General features: G+C 34.5%; 1 protein-coding gene across 1 annotated transcript; it reads right to left on the bottom strand.

Annotated features, from left to right (window-relative positions):
- Positions 1–959: 959 nt before the first annotated feature.
- On the bottom strand, positions 960–17,465 carry LOC104232177 (protein LOL2-like). The gene is made up of 7 exons (XM_009785311.2): positions 17,127–17,465; positions 16,307–16,420; positions 12,348–12,458; positions 5,851–5,963; positions 1,673–1,753; positions 1,508–1,579; positions 960–1,389 (listed from the first exon to the last, which is right to left on the bottom strand). The coding sequence occupies exons 2-7, from the start codon at positions 16,416–16,418 to the stop codon at positions 1,351–1,353; spliced, it is 528 nt and encodes a 175-aa protein (XP_009783613.1). The 5' UTR covers positions 16,419–16,420; positions 17,127–17,465; the 3' UTR covers positions 960–1,350.
- Between the last annotated feature and the right edge of the window lie 45 nt (positions 17,466–17,510).

The following is a 17,510-nucleotide window of genomic DNA, read 5'->3' as shown; positions in this document are numbered from 1 at the left end:
TATTACATCATAGTCAAATTTAATTTAAGTATCACACAAATATTCAACTTTCGCCTCTATTCTCCCATAAATGCTCGATTAATGCATTATGAAGTGTGTAATGCGCATCTTTATCCTTAATTCAACTTTCTTTTGTTAATCTTGCACCTCTTTTCTTTTTAATTTTCTTTTTTAAATTTTAGTTTTCACTTTTCAATTTTAGCAACATTAGATATCTTACATTTACATTTTTCATTTTTAAATAATGGTTATATTTCTTTTTATACAATTATAATAATACTAAAATTAACTTATAATTTTATATAAATATAATATATACAAAAATTAATACATCAAAAAAATAGGATATAAAATTAAAATTATAAAGATCTTAATATAAAAATTAATTATATACACAATATATGATAAACTAAAAGTCCCAAAAAATAAAATAAAAAATGAATAAAATAATAATAAATCAAAATTTGGTGTTGATGAATAGTGTTGCACCAAATTTGTTGCAATATTATTCATGCACTATAATGGTGCAAGATTTGGTGTTCCATTGGAGCAAAAAAACACAAAAAATAGTGCACCCTTGGAGATGCAATTATGTGTAAAGTACTATTAAAGTGTGAAGTTGCTAAAGAAATGCTCAGACAAAGAAAAAGGATGGGTATATGTTTAATACATCAACAATAACTAAGCACAGACGTCAATTATGTGGATAAAGGACATGAAAAAAGAGAAACAGAAGTGAAAGAAAACGAAGTAAAAATAACATCATTCCACGCACTCAAGGATGTAGCCTAATGAAGCAAAATAAAACCTTATCAGACGGTCTGAATCAAAGTAGAGGCAAACAAAACTAGATAATTTATTCCCAACTGCATAAGTGTTGGTGGGTAGAGTTACCCAGTACCTCCGAGAAAAAATTAATTTTCGAAAGCTCGCCTAAGAGCAGTAAGGTCATGATCATATACACCAAACTGATTAAATTTTATTAACAAGAGGACACATGGTACATATCAACATTCTGTACTTGGATCATCGGGCGTATTCACACCACAGAATCTAATTTGACAACAACAATTACCGACTCCAAGAATCACACATCACTGAGCCTAAATCTTCCAATCACTTTGTGATTGTTATCACAAATGGTTCATCTGGTACAGTTCTTCAATCTAGAAATGCTTTGATACTAGCTCTAAATATTACCATATCTATATAGCACCACCTTTGTACTCATCGTTCCAATGGAAGCAAACAAAAACCTTACTCCCAAACAAAAACCTTACTCCCTTCAACTAGCGGACTTCACATACATAGGAATCTTAATCCTTCTGCTATTGCATTCCATAGATAATCCTAAGTCGTAGTCGTCACACCAACAACAACATTGCTCACCTAGCAAATGTAAAAATGATTATCAGAAATACTTACCTCGAATGAAGCACAAGAAAAAATGAATCAGATGTGAGCAGTAAAAGATGAATAAACAGAGGTCGAAATCAAAGAAACACACCAACTTGCCACTTTCATCTAAAGACATAGGGTTCTGAACGACCACGGTTTGATTCTGTGAACGGGCTGTAGCCTATACCAGATAAACAATGTTTCAGAAGTGAATTCTGGTTGGCCAATCGCAAGTAGCAAATAAATAGTAAGATGCACTAGATTAAGAACTCACTGTTGAAGAAGTGGGTCCTGCAGAGGATGTAGCACCGCCATTTGGGGTGTGCACAGGAACATGGACTCTTCCATCTCCGGCCTGCAAGGAGATACGTAGACACATTAAAACTGAAAATGATTCATCTCAACCAGATGTGAATGCTAATTGCCTAAGCGATGAATAGTAACTGAAACCAGACCAGTTTCTAACAGCCAAGCTAGCAAGGTGAATTAGACGAGTAACGCATTTGCACAAAAATCGTCTCCTGTGACATATAACCTCTGAACTTATGCAAAATGAGATACAAAATCAATCAGCAGACAACATAATTTCTCTAGTCTCACGGCAACTGGTGAAACTGCCTCCAAATTATGGATCTCAGAAGGCAAAACATGATTCAACCTCTCCTTTCCAACATGACTTCAACAAGGACCATATTTTGACATGAAACCACTTCCCACCTTTCTTTATGTAAGACCTCAATATCTGTCATAATATGTCCTTCCATCATCGTCGCTTGACAACCCTTGAAAAGAAGCATAAATTAAATCACGATCACTAGAGGTTTAAACCATGAGCAGACTGGACGAACCACAGTAGAAGCGACTTAAATAGAGACAACTGCTGCTCACTCCCAGGTAACCCATAACCTATTGTGAAGCTTGATAACCTGTCTTTTAGGTAACAGTCCGTTTCAATTATCTGGTGCTATCATCTCGGATAATTCTAACCTCAACTGTAAATCTTATTATTTCCCTATCAGTCCTAATGTTTCAATTTTAATGAGTAGCGACAGATAGGTGCAACTACCACAGAATCTGAGCTCAAGCAAAGCTCATTTCAACCAAAAATGTTGTAAATCTTAGACTACAGCATCTGACGATTCTCCATAGCCAACACTTCAATAAAAGCAGAAGCAGTCTAAAGAAAAAAATAGATAATAACCATAATATCAAGCTAGCCGAGGACAGCTATGCATAATTTCTTTAAAGACAAGAACGAGACTTCCAAGTCATCCTCTTTGTAATAGCCCTTCTCTCAAGTGACGAAACAAAATGGCTAGATAAGCACCTTTGTTTACGAATAGACTTTGGGATCAAGTGGCGGATGCAGTGGACTAGGAGATGTTATAGTAGAATAAGATAAATTGTTGTATGATTTTAAGGATTTCTTTTTAAATGCATTAGCTTTTAAGATTTTGTTATAGAATTCAAACTATTTTACATTTATTACAAATTTCTTGTTTATATTTTAAATTATACTTGGATCTTTTAGATTATAATGTATACCTTATCAATCTGCTCTTTTTTCTCTTCAAGTAGGGTTCGGGGCAACCCGGTGCACTAAGCTCCGCTATGCGCGGGTCGGGGAAGGGCCGGACTACAAGGGTCTATTGTACGTAACCTTACCTTGCATTTCTGCAAGAGGCTGTTTCCACAGCTTGAACCCATGACTTCCTGGTCACATGGCAGCAACTTTACCGGTTACGCCAAAGCTCCCCTTCTCTTCAAGTAGGGTTCATGATAAGGAAATCTCTCAATTTTATTACAATGTTAAAGATTTGTAAGACCCTAGTACAAATGAGAATTTGATCCATTATACACTGATATTTCGTACACGCACTACGTGAATAATGATGGGTGGCGATACATCCTGATATTTTTGAGTTGCACCAAAAATCCTACTTGCCAAAGTCGAATGTTCTCCCTCTGGTGGAATATTTTATATTGGAATATCCCTACGGAAAAGGGTCGTACTTGCCCCTTTACTATAAAAAATAAGCTACATCTAACCACCGTTTCAATTTCCTAGTATAACTACCCCTACCGCCATACTTATAGATCATCTTTGCCCTCCACCTGTTAAATGGTTTGGTCCTCATCTTAAAAAAGATACGTGACTGGCCCTGATTGGATAAAAAAGACCAGCTTGTTTTCTAATTAAAACTCACCTGACCAATACTAATAGCCCACCAATTCCAAAAAAAGAAAATTGAACTCATTCCAACCCATCTCCTTCCTCAATGCCTTTTCAGCACAAGTGAAGAAGCTCAATGCCTTTACAGCACTGCAGGAGAAACATTTCAGGAAATGGCTGCTTTGGCATTGTTCAACAGGGGCAATGTGCATATGTCCAGGGCACGGAAAAGGATCTGTTTGAAATAAGATGGTTCAAGAGACACTGCGGAAAAGGGTATATTTTAAATGTAACATCAAATAAACTATAGCCATGGCAAGCAAGAGACACCACTGAAACAACCTTCTGTTCCAAACTTTACTTTTGACTGATGCATAGGGTCCACAGCTATCAATGCACCATGCTGAACCCATATGCATTAAACTGCTAATGATGGGTTACAGGAAGAAAGTTTCTTTACAGAGGCCAAATTCACCAATATCTAGGCTTAATTTGTATAAATTTGAATAGTTGAAGTTTCAAGCATCAAATGTACAAACCACTTAGCTCCCAATATAATTATTATTTCAATTACAATGGTGGAAAATATCCAAAACATGGTTGCAGACTACAGTCATCTCAAGAAAATGAAACTTCAAAGAAAGAAATAGAAAATGGAAAGTTGAACCAGGTGCCACAAACGTTGCAGCCACCATCAACTTTGCTCATCTTATAGGATAACACATTTGAGTTACAATCTACATTACTGTCACCAGGGGCGGACCCACGTGAGGTCAAGAGGGTTCATCTGAACCCGCTTCGTCGTAAAATAACAGTGTATATAAGGTAAATTTTATCTTTCTTCTAGTAAATGCTCTTATATAATTTTGTTGAACCCGCTTAGCACAAAGACACTGTCCAGCCCACTGGCAAAGTGGGTTCAAATTTTCTAAAAATACTTAAGTTCAAAACCAGTCAGCTGCATTTATGGGCACTCTTTTGTCCCTATATGCAGCTCTCTCTCTTTTTCCTATATACATACGACATAGGAAAGTTTCTATATCTCTTTTTTAGACTAGGAAAGCTTTATATACACAATTTAGGGAAAGAAAATTACACCTTTTTAATAAAAAAAAATAATTTGTTGTGTCTTTGTATATTTATTTGTTTGCATTTGAACCCGCTTGATGAAAATCCTGGGTCACCTACTGACTGTCACTATATAGTTGTTATTGCTTATGATTGGGCTCAAAAGGAATATTCAAAAGCAGGAGAGAGATTATAGGTTCAATTTTCTTTTTTCTTCTTTTGGAATGGGTGGGTTATTAGTACAAGTCGAGTGGGTTTTAATTAGAAATGGGGCGGGTTTTTTATCCAATCAGAGCCAGCCACCTGTTTTTTTTAAAGATGGGACCAAGCCATTTAATGGGTGGGGCAAATATGATCCAAAAGTATGACGGTAGGGGTAGTTATACTAAGAAACTAAAACGGAGGGTAGATGTAGCTTATTTTCGATAGTAGAGGGACAAATATGGCCTTTTTCAAAATCCTTGTCAAAAATGATTTTATATTGGAACAAGATTAACTATTGTACGTTTGAGATTTTCTTATAGATTTCTGAGTAGTTTTACATTTATTTTCATATTTATCTTTTAGATAGATTATGTTTAGCTTTTCTAGATTAGATTTTATCACTTGTTATTATCACTTATTCTAATTTGATTTTATTCTTGTCTTGCGGCTAGAGTTAAAAGTTTAAATTGTTTAAAAGCTCTAAATTGTTCACAGTTTTTTCATACTAGGTGGGTGTTTGGATTGGCTTATTTTAAGTTCTTATTGGCTTTTAAGCACTTTTTTAGTTTGTGTGGTGTTTGGCAATGATAAAAGGTGCTTAAAAGCACTTACTTTTAGGCATAAAAAGTACAAAAATAAGCCAAAAGCCAAAAGTTGGGTATTACCAACTTATGGCTTTTGGTTTTTAGCTTAAAAGCTACTTTTTATAAGTCAATCCAAACACCCTCTAAATATGACCTATATTACTTTTTTGGAGACACTCCAAAAAACACGTGATAAATTGATTTGGATATAAATTGTATCCTACTCTCCTTCTACTTCCTTGTTGCTCCCTCTTTCCATCTCACTTCTCTATTCCTCTCCTCTCTTAATTTCTCTCTACACTCTCGATTTATATCTGTTCTGTTTCTTATTCTTATCTCTTTTTTCCCACAGACAATAAAACATAAATACAGAAACATTAAGTCATCCACCAAAGAATTAAAAGAAGGGACTAGCATTCTCACATTAACGTGTGTGATATAGTGGCATATGGCACATTTAACTGATGGAGCTCCGCATGGATACATCAGCATAGTACGACAATTTCCACAGTTGACATGAGCAAACTGGTTAGGACCTGAAGATCAAGAGAAAATAAAATTTGCACGGGAAGTACATCAAAAGCATAACAAAGACAAATGAAAAAATGAAGATTAGGAGACGAAAACCTCAAGCTGACACCATTCAACAAATTCAGCTTGGCAAAATCCTATTATCCTAGTAAATGATAGAATTTGCAAACTTTATGTGCTAGTTACCTATCAATTCAACAGAGATCACCATTTCTTCATCTAAACAATTCTTCACACATACATCAAAAAAGTAAGGGTTCTTCACACCTTTACAAAGACTAATACTACTGATGATAAAAATAATTATTCATATTGTTTTCTTGTTATTGTTGTTATTTATAGCAACCTCCTCATACATCCAACATCAGGAAAAAGGGTTTCTCTCGCTGCTTTTATTAGATGCATATTCAATTATTTTTGTGCAGAATTCATTGTATTCAACATTCATGTATATATTAGGTAAGCTAGTAACAAACATATAACACCAACATTTTTCTATTAGTCACTATATGTTAGTATTATTAAACATATATTTCTTTTGCAATACATAAATAAAAATGTGCCTATGCAGCTTAACATATATTTCTTTTGCAATACATAAATAAAAATGTGCCTATGCAGCATGTAAAAATATCTACATATATATTTTAGGTTGAAGGGGAGCCTAAGTACAACGGTAAGAGTTATTGATGTGTGACTGTCATGGCAAGCCGGGGAAACATCATTTTTGCAAAAATGCGAGGTAAGTAAGATAATAGACCCGATGTAGTGCGAACCTTCCTCGAACTTTGCAAACAACAGGGGCTTAGTGCACTAAGAGCCTGTTTGGAAAGCCACCTAGGAATTAGATTTGGGTGTAATTGAGTGTAATTACACAGGTTCGCATGTTTGACTGGCCGAGTAATTACTTGGTCAGCATGGAATTGGGTGTAATTGGAGAGGTGTACTTACACTATCCAATTCTCAAGGGAGCGTGAGAATTGGCGGTAATTACACTATGTAATTACAAGGTTACTTATTAATTTCTTTTCTTTTTCTTTTTCTTTTTATTTTAATTTATTTTCTTTATAGGCCAAATACATATACAACCCCTTAAACTTGACATCAATTTTCACATACACACTTTAACTAAGGTTTGTGCCTATTAAACACTCTAATATTATTTAATTTGTACCAATCAGACCCATCACGACTAACCACTACAAAAACTATAATACGTGAATTTCACACGCCTGACATGTCAAAAAGAACGACTAAAAAAGAGCCTTGTGGCTTTTAACTTTAGCTAATCCCCAAAAAAAAGGTTTTTCAGCAAATAATAAAAAAATTAAAATTGCGGAACACTCGCTGTCGGCCGCCCCGTTCCACTACGGGTCATCTTCTTGGCAAACCATACCTCTCATTTTCTTCTTCCATACAACTCACCCCACCTCAAACAATAGTTCAGATAGCATTTGCAAACCCCCACTCCCTGTCTTCTTCCATAGCGCCTGCCCCTTACACTATTGTTGTCTCCCCACCGTAGCCCCTACTTACTATTTTCTGATACTCAAAAAGAAGAAGAAAACTTTAAAGTTTGTAAAGGGAAATTTTATTTGTGAGTATTAAATTTTGTTTGAATTTATCCAAAGTTGATGTGTTCTTTGTTCTTCCCAAGTGAAAAAAAAGAAGTAAAAGTTTTCAGCTGTACTTATTCTATTTTCCTTTTCTTTATTTGTTGATAATGATCTATATATACATGTATAATATGTATCGCCATGGACCACCACTTTTGGCACCCGACTCCACTGCAGCCTTACCCCACAGCCACCCTACTACCTTCAAATCATTCATGATTGGATTTAGCTGGCTATTCTGGTGATATGTCTTAATGGAGATGATAGAGGATGGTGATTTTTTTTGGTTGTGAGATTTCCGGCTGATGATGCGTGAAGCGGGTGGAGCAAAAATATGATTCTTTCACATTTCACGCGCCCAAGAAAAGTGCAATTCACACAATATGCCCATCATCGCTATGTGTTTAATAGACACATATTTGTTGGACTTTGAATGTCTAATTAGAACAAATCTTAGCTAAAGTGTTTAGGTGGAAATTGGTGCCAAGTTTTTTTTTTGAATTGGTAACTATTGTATATATTAAAAACATCAGTACATAGGTTGCACTGAAAACCAGATTTACATGGAGAGGATTAGTAGATGTTCTAATTCGAAACCTAGCAAGATCCTAGTATGTCTATGAGTGTCAATGTATCTTCTATGTAAATCTGTTTGCACCAAAAACAAAAAAGAAGAATACAATTGAGTTTGATCTTCTGCACTGGATTGTTTCTATCTTCAAAACATCTATTGTTCCTTTCCCTCCAAACTGTCCACCAGATACAAGCCAGGACAGCCCTCCATCTATCTCTACTAGTTGCTTCAGCTCCAGCATCTTCCCAGCTATTTAAGGGGCCAAGTTTAAGGGGCTAGGTATGTATTTGGCCTTATAACTTTTTTTTCCATTATTTTAATTTCTTTTTATTTTTTACTTATTAATTTATTTTTTATTTTTAAAATATATTTTTCTTTTTATATTATTTTTCTTTTATTTCTCTACCTTTACTTCTTGTGATTCCATGTAATTGCTCGTATAGTTTATTTCTTATTTGTTTTATTTTCTTCATTTAGCGTAACTGCATTATTATTCTAGTTTTTGAAACTACACCTCCTAATATTAAAATAACGAGTCAATAACAAACTTCGCATATAATGAGTGATGTCATTAAAGTAGAATTTATTGTTGAATGAGGTTATAAACTTATTATGTTTCCTAAATCTTAAGTTCTATTGGAACTTATTTTTATTATGTTGGAATGTGACATATGTTAAAATATACATTTATTTTTTTTGGATTTTGAAAGTGTGTTATATTTATGGTTCCAATTTACTTGTTTTAGTAGTATTGGATTGTTATTTCACATTGCATGTTGTTCATTTTTTAGTAATTGATAGATTAGTTTTGTCAAACATTTGAATAATGTTATGACATTATATTTACAAATATTAATTTATTAACATGCATTCCATGTTGTTCTAACAAAACGTATGTTTTTAGTTTATATAATTAATTAAACTAAATATTATTAATTTGAAAAATATAAATCAATTATTTTTACAATATTAGTTATAAATATATGATTACAAATTAATGTATATTCAAGAAAAAAATATGCATCTTAAATAGCAAATCTAATATCATTTATACTTATAAAAATTATTTATAGGCGTATATTTATTATATTAACTTTTAAGTTTTGATAATTAATTCATCTTAAATTTAATCGAACTATGTAATTACACTTGTGCAACCAAACAGTACGCTTGTAATTACACTGTAATTACGTTATGACAAACAAATAGGTCTTCGTAATTACTAGGCTGTGTAATTACTACCCTAGTAATTACACGAATTCCAATTACCGGGTGGCTTTCCAAAAAGACCCTAAGCTATCCCTTTTTGTCTATTTATGTGAATTCAAAGAAATAGTATATAGGGTGTAACATAAGAACATTTATTCATTAATTTCACACATAAGATCACATGTTCAAAAACATTACATATTTATAGTATACATTTTCTAAACATATAGTAGTATGTTGTCTAGATTACTTGTACCTGATTATGTACATTAGGACTTGTTTTGTTTTGTTCTATTTAGTAGATTTTTTATACTAATAGAATTGATATCCTATAATTGTTTTCAGGGAGACAAGTACATCTTATAGATCTTCATTTCCTATTAGTTTTCGGTTTTTATGTGTAAAAAGAAAATAAACAAATATCCACAAATAAACGCAATAAGACAAGGAAAGGAACCGGTGAAAGAGAAGAGTTTGGTGTTAGAAAATTCGGTAAACATATCATCAGATTGTTGGGAAGTGCTTATGAAGATGTGGTAGAGACATAAACAGCATATAAACCTGTATATCAGCTAATTAGGGAGAGGATGGAGGACTATGGACTTCAACAAAAATAACCCCCCATATGAAGTGTAAGGAAGTATATCAGAAAATACTAGGGAATTCCATATTCCATTTGCTTCCCTTGTATGCTTTTATCTCAATTAGCATCAAATATAAACTTCAAGTTATGTAGTGCACCATTTAACTATTTTCGATAAACTACTACTTAATATATTAAATAATTTCAAATCATGTAGTATACCAAGTTAACTAGTTGTCGAGAAACTAATGTACTTAGGGTCGTCTGGTTCACATACTAGTTATGTGGCATTTATAAGGCATGTATTGTTTATGCAGTGATAATAACAAAAGGATTGTTATGGGGTGAATAACAATAGAGGGATTTTTATGTATCGAATAATAATGCAGGGATTCCTCTGAGGTGAATAATACAAAGGAAAAGTTATGTAGGAAGTACATACTTTAAAGGCATGTCTATCTTTAAATACTTTTACTCCAGTATTGCTAGAGCATGTCTTCTTACTCCACATTCTATCCTATATTCCTATGTAAAATAATTCAAAGATTCCTGCATCACTTTTCTTTATCAATAAGATTCCTGCATGACTTAATGCAGGTTTTATTTACATTTCCAACCAAATGTTGCATTAGTTATGCAGGAATTAGACTTTTTCATATGGCCAACCAAACGCTACATAGGCATTGGATTATTTTTCTAACCTCTCCAACCAAACACTGAATTATTTTAAGCAAGATTTATGTTGAGATTATTTTTCCTAATCCCTCCAACAAAAGGACCCCTGAAGTTATTGAAATAGATGTTCTAGAAGAAAAAACAAATGTTGAAACCAACGAAGCCAGGAAAGGAAAGTAAGAATATATGGAATACCATCATTATTATATGCAATTGCCATAATGGAGAGAGATGATTGGAGATGTTTCTAGGGAATTAGACTTTTTCATACCGCCAACCAAACGCTACCTAGTTACATTAGATTATTTCTCCAACCGAACACTATTATTTTAAGCAAGATTTTATGTTGAGATTATTTTTCCTAATCCCTCCAACAAAATGATCCCTGAAGTTATGAAAATAGATGTTCTAGAAGACAAAACAAATGTTGGAACCAACGAAGACAGGAAAGGAAAGTGAGAATATATGGAATACCATCGGTATTATATGCAATTGCCATAATGGAGAGTGATGATTGGAGATGTTTCCAGGTAATTAAACTTTTTCATACGGCCAACTCTACCTACGTTGGATTATTTTTCTAACCTCTCCAACCGAACACTGTATTATTTTAAGCAAGAATTTATGTTGAGATTATTTTTCCTAATCCCTCCAACAAAAGGATCCCTGAAGTTATGAAAATAGTTGTTGTAGAAGAAAAAACAAATGTTGGAACCAACGAAGACAGGAAAGGAAAGTAAGAATATATGGAATACCATCACTATTATATGCAACTGCAATGATGGAGAGATAAATTGGAGATGTTTCTAAGGAAATTACACCCAACAACAACAAAAACCAAGTGTAATCCCACAAGTGGGGTCTGGGGAGTGTAGTGTATACGCAGCCTTACCCCTACCTTGCAAAGATAGAGAGGTTGTTTCCAATAGACCCCTGGCTCTCTAAGAAAATTACACTCCAATTAAGAAATTGAAGACTTCAATGCCTGCAGTCTGTAGCTTTTTGGTGTCAAATGGAAGTTGTAAATACATGTAATTGTGGATTTTATTCGCCCCCTTCATTTTCTATTCTTATAAAAGGGCAAAAAATATGTTTTTTTATGTACTTGCAAGTATCCTCTGGATACTAACTGCACAGAGTTACCTTATCAAAAAGAATTGTTAATTACAGCTATCTGATAGGCAAGAATACTGCTAAATTGGAAAAAGTGAGTGAAAAACAGACAATTTGCATTGAGCATGTACTGTCACTCAGCCGTACAAAAGCAAAAGTATACAAACTATTGCCTTCAGCAGAAGTTGAAGTGCTTCAAGCAAGCAAAGAATAAATCAGACCACACACTTAGTTTAGGAGTTTCAATAACAAATATGACCTTCATAAAAGTTCCACAATCCAATCTGCATAACTTACATCAAGAAGGTAATTTTTTTTTCTTCTGCATAATAAACATTCTTCATCAGCATGGAAAACAACAGATTTCTTTTCCTTTTTGGGGTTTCTTTTCTTTTTTTCTTTTTTTTTGGGGGGGTGGGGGGTGGGGGGAGGGGATTCAAATCTCAATGTAAGATCCTACTGGAAGAATGTAAAACAAATGGAAGTCAAGATACAGTAGATATTCTCATAAGCTAGATATGAAAATATCCTCAAAGGAAAGTAAGACGAGGGCTTCCAGGAGGAGAAGCTAAATTTCCAAATCAGACTGTGATTCTTTAATTTCTAAAGCAAAAAGTACCTGGCACAAGGTTCACCGTATGACAGCAGGCGCATCTCACACTAGTTGCCCCACGTGGATGCATCAGTAAGGTGCGACAGCCTCCACATATCAACTGAGCCATTTCCATTCCTGCATAATGGACAGAATTTAAGCAACACTGGAAGAACGGTAAAGTGTAAGGCATAAGACATATATCGTGCAGCGAACGGGTGTCATCTGGGACTGTTTGCAATAAGATGATACATAGTTCCTCACCGTGATTATCAAATCAGTTTTTTCTCCTTTGGGTTTTATTTGGGGAGGGATGCGAACTGCTTGATTGATGGGGAAGAGAGGGAGGGGGGGGGGGAATCTCATTGTCTAAAGAGAAATTTTCTCCTAAGGATGGCTTGAGCGTTTGAGATATAGGAGCAACAACCTGGAGAATCTTGGTTCAAATTCTAGCTACAACACTCTGTGTAAGTCTATCTCCAACCCCTCGTGAGCAAGAATGCAAGATTGTCTGGCACATGTGCTTGTGGGTTATGGGCTTCTAGCATGCTTCTTAATAGATTAATTGAAGTGCGCTCAAACTAGCCCAGATGTCACCACCCTAAAATTTATTTAAAAAACACCTATTTCAAACTTTATTTTAGAGTAGCACTTGTAAAATAAGTCTTGAAAAAGATGCAAAGATCTTAAAGTTTAACAACCACATTCAATCTTTGTTTTTAATAATGCGCAATAAAATAATTTTCCTTTCTTGCTTCACTTCATTTGTCTCAAAGACATTTTCTGACCACTTTTTAGATATTCAAATTTAGCCAAGAGAAAACATGCTCCTTTATAAAAGTAAAATGGAAAGAACATAATAAAAAATGCATTGGCTGGACCAAAAAGGAAAGCCACAATAAGGGGGGAAAATATATTATTACAACTTTCCCTCAAATCCTATAGATCCCAAACCAGACCAAACCCGTGGATGAATTCACCTAGCCAACCAAAATAAAACCAAACCCCACGTTTAATAATTTTCAATTTTGGATCGTTTCACAGATATGCACTGACCGAATTCAATGAGTTTGCAGTTAGAGGCTCATAAAACTGCCTTTCATGCACACCAATGCAATTTGTAGCTTCCACTTCATGGATGGAAACTACAAAAGCAAGATGAGGCAATATGTCGTAATGTGTTGTGGAACTTCATGTTGTTTGCTTGTACTATTAAACGGTGGATGCTAGTAATCTTGCTGATCTTATGGCATGATGATGATTTGATAGTTGATAGTAGCTAATGGTATGAAGTTGATTTCCTATATCATTTCTTTTTCTCTACTTCAGATTGTACCTTATCAAATAAAGACACTACCATTTAGTTTTCTAATCTTCTAAATGCTAAGTTTTCACCTCTGTAAAATCCATGTTTTTTTGGCCTTTTTATATTTCGGGGAGGGGGGGTTCTTCTCATAATAAGAATAAATCTTTTTCAGAAAATAAGCAGTTTGGGTCATTGATCTGGGCAAATGAAAAGGAAGAGATGACATCTCATTGGAAATGACTGAAGCTTTGAACCGTGTTCAAATGGAATAGGGTAGAATAGAAATTCTCTATCTAAAAATGCCGATAGAAATGCTGTGATACTCTAACGTAATTAGAGCCCCAAGTCTACTCACCTTTTCTCGGGAAAAAAAAGGGAATTAGCGCTTAGAGTTGTTTCATAGCCAATAACTTTCGTAGAAGTAATAAAGAATGTACATGGATGAAATTTGAGGCATGTTTCATTGAACTGGTTTAAATATATAGGCATTCTGTCTTTCTCATAGGCTGCTGGTCAAAACAATATGACTATCATCTTTAGGGGCAAAGCATTTCTGACTTTTCATACTTGTCTTTAGAGTCAAATTATTATAGAAGTCCTAAAATATTTAGCATTATAAAAGCTATAGAATATTTAGCATTTGTTTGGCTAAAAGTCCATCATAAGCTTCTTTTAGTTACAAGGTACAAGAAACTGATATTCTGCAAGTTCCAAAGATGTAATAGCACAATTGCCAAAAACTGAAACAAAGAACATAACCAAGCTGACATCAAAAACCAATACGGTTTATACCAACATCATCAACCAAGAATAAAAACGCCTAGAGTTAGCTCTTGCACAAATAAGAAAATCTATCTTTTCCAATTATCTCTTGATTTACTTATCCGGTCAATACTTACCACTGCTCTTAAGAGCCCAAGATTCATACCCCAGTCTCCAATGCAGAGCCTTTGTAGATAATATGTTTTGCTATCAATTGATTTCCCAGCTCCTATGCAAATATGTTAGCAAAACTTGTGTTCCACTCACTTTCCGTAGAAAGAAGTTTAAAACTTGACACACTTCTCATACTTCTTTTTAGATTCTCCTGCCCCCAGGGCTTTGGTTCAGTGATAACGACACACTTGGAATGCATGGATATGGAGCATGCCACGAGTTCAGACCTCACTCTCACCGCAGTTTTGACCTCCAATCGAACTATGAATACGATTAGATAGGCTGTTATGGGATGGGAAGTTGGTCGGGCCTGCATTTTCGATCAATTTTCAGCCACTCAATGCCGCTCTCGGTGCAAGTTGTAAAGAGTCTTCAGCCCGAGTCAAGCTCTAGGGTCATTTCATTCTTGTGATGTAAAGACTGCACCACAAGACCAGATAAGTCGCTCCCTTGCCTCGCCGACAAAGAATCTAGTAGTTAAGTGGGAGCAGAGCAGAGGGGCAGTTCATACACCCAAAGCACTGAACTTGTGGACTAACCGAGGTTGGGCCAGCAAACTCACCAGAGATTTCTCGGTTATAAGAAATCCACTTAGATGTTCTTAAAACACTAGCTAAGCTAATCGTCTAAATTCCTTTCGATTAAGTCAATAAGCTTTGATTGGAACAAGATGTTGGTCCCTTCACATTAGAACCCATGATGTGGACCTAAGCCCGAAGGAAAGAGTAGCCGAGTGGTGCTGAGCATTTTTACATAAGTTCAAATTCTTGTTCTTCCACTTGTTTGATGTAGAACTCAAATAAGAGAAAAGATGCATTTGTCAGCTCCATTACCCTTCGTGACAAGGCACGGGAGAAAAATATATTATTGATATATTCTATGAAGTGTTTTACAATAGCCCTATTTATAACTATACACAATACATATTCTACACATATTCTATGTGGGACTAAGCTTATTTACATAACTATCTAACACCCTTTATCAGACGTCAGAGACATCAGACACTGTCAGGAAATAAGTGTTTAACCAAGGGTCTAGCTCCATTCTTTAGCTTATGCGCTTCTCTTTATGTTTGAAGATGACTATCAGATTTCTTAGCATATTAGATTTCTTGTTTTCTGGTTAGTATTTTATTAAGCAAGTTACTTCTTGCACTTTGGGACCAAATTTGCGATGGAACAACTTTCCTATCTTACAAAAGCAAAATTTTAGTTGATCACTGACTAGCATATGCTAACACATTTCCCAGTATACAGTATACTGTCTACAGCTGATCACTAATCCATTTCAACCAGAAGCTCGATATATCGTATCTAAAAAACACTTGTAATGACGAGTTTTGTGTCGTAATAAACTCCATTTTATTTCCTCTAAGACAAAACATAATGAAATTAAGTTCCAAGTCCTTAAATATTTTTGACTACCATTCTGCTGGAATAGGCATTAGCTTGAACTCGTAACACACTCTTTTTTTTTTTTTTTTGTGGGGGGAGGGGGGAAAAGAGGAGGGGATTCCACCACCAACTTAATCTATGTGCAGTCGTGCGTGTCAGCTCCCAACAGAGCAGTTAACCAAATTCCAAAAGATGAACTTATAGTTTCAAGATATTACTATTTCTTCTTTTTTTCCCTTTCATTCACCATTGGCTAGACAGAAATAGTATCAAAGAAGTGCCAAATAAACTAGTGATGCATGTTCTTATCACACAGCACTGATAGTAGAGGCAGAAAAGACAGATACCAGGAGGTGGGACAGGGGTGAGGGCGTTGCACACTGCACAGCAGACATTAGTAGCTCCTCTCGGATAAAGAAGAATTGTCCTACACCCACTGCACACCAACTGACTCTGCATAGCTGCACCATTACCAAAATCAAAAATCAAATATTCATACCAATCCTACACCATTTTGACTCTAAGTTCCCAAATTACACCAATCAAAACAAAATTCATGGACTGAACAGATCAAATATGTAACATTTTGAAATACTTCTCTTCTATCTATGCCTAAAATACCAAGCACTGTCCTCATATTGAGTCAACAATTCTTCAATATTTTGGTCTTCAAAGAATAATACTCCCTTTGTCCCACTTTATGTTATACAATTTCCTTTTTAGTCCGTATGTACCTTTCTACACTTGAAAACAATTTAATTTAAGCTTCTCAGTTTATACTTAACTTTATGTTATACACTTTCCTTTTTAGTCCGCATGTACCTTTCTATACTTAAAAACAATTTAACTTTAAGCTTCTCAGTTTATACGTAATGAGATGATATTTTTTATAGATAAAAAAATATTTATAACTTATCTTAGACCACATGTTTGAAAAGTCTTTTTTTTCTCAAACAACATCCCATTACAAATTCCAATCTAGACAATTCATCATGCTAAGATTATCAAAACACCAAACGATTAACCAAATTTCATCAACCAAACAATGTATAAGCTTATCTATAAATCAAATCTATTCCAATTTCAATATCCAAATCCATAAGAAACTGATTTTCAAATATCCAGACACGCCATAAAATCAGAAATTGAAGAAAAGCAATTGCTTACCAGTAAAAGAAATCAGAAAGCTAGGGCCAAACAGATTTGGTAATATATTCCACACAAATTTAAAGCAGAATTAGCGATAAGGGGATTCCCACTTTTCTGGAAAATGTGAATAAAAAAAGTTCTAAGAAAGCGAATTTATAGATTATCGGAAGTCAGAGTTTGGATTTGGTAATCTTATCGGAATTTCGCTTTTTTATTCTTACTACATCTTCTTCTTCGTTTAATATTGAAAAAAGAATTGTTTTTTTGTTGGACTTTTATGAGTTTTCAACGGAGGAGAGAGAGTAAATTCGTGTAGAATTGGAAAGTTCTTTTAATTTAATCCGAACGCGTAAATTTGATTTTTTCTTTTCCTTTGTCCGAAGCAAAGAACTTTCTCGATAC

Source organism: Nicotiana sylvestris, chromosome 2, assembly GCF_000393655.2.
Source record: "Nicotiana sylvestris chromosome 2, ASM39365v2, whole genome shotgun sequence".
Taxonomy (NCBI): domain Eukaryota; kingdom Viridiplantae; phylum Streptophyta; class Magnoliopsida; order Solanales; family Solanaceae; genus Nicotiana; species Nicotiana sylvestris.
The sequence above is the reverse complement of the archived record's forward strand: the minus strand, read 5'-3'. Positions and strand labels throughout refer to the sequence as shown.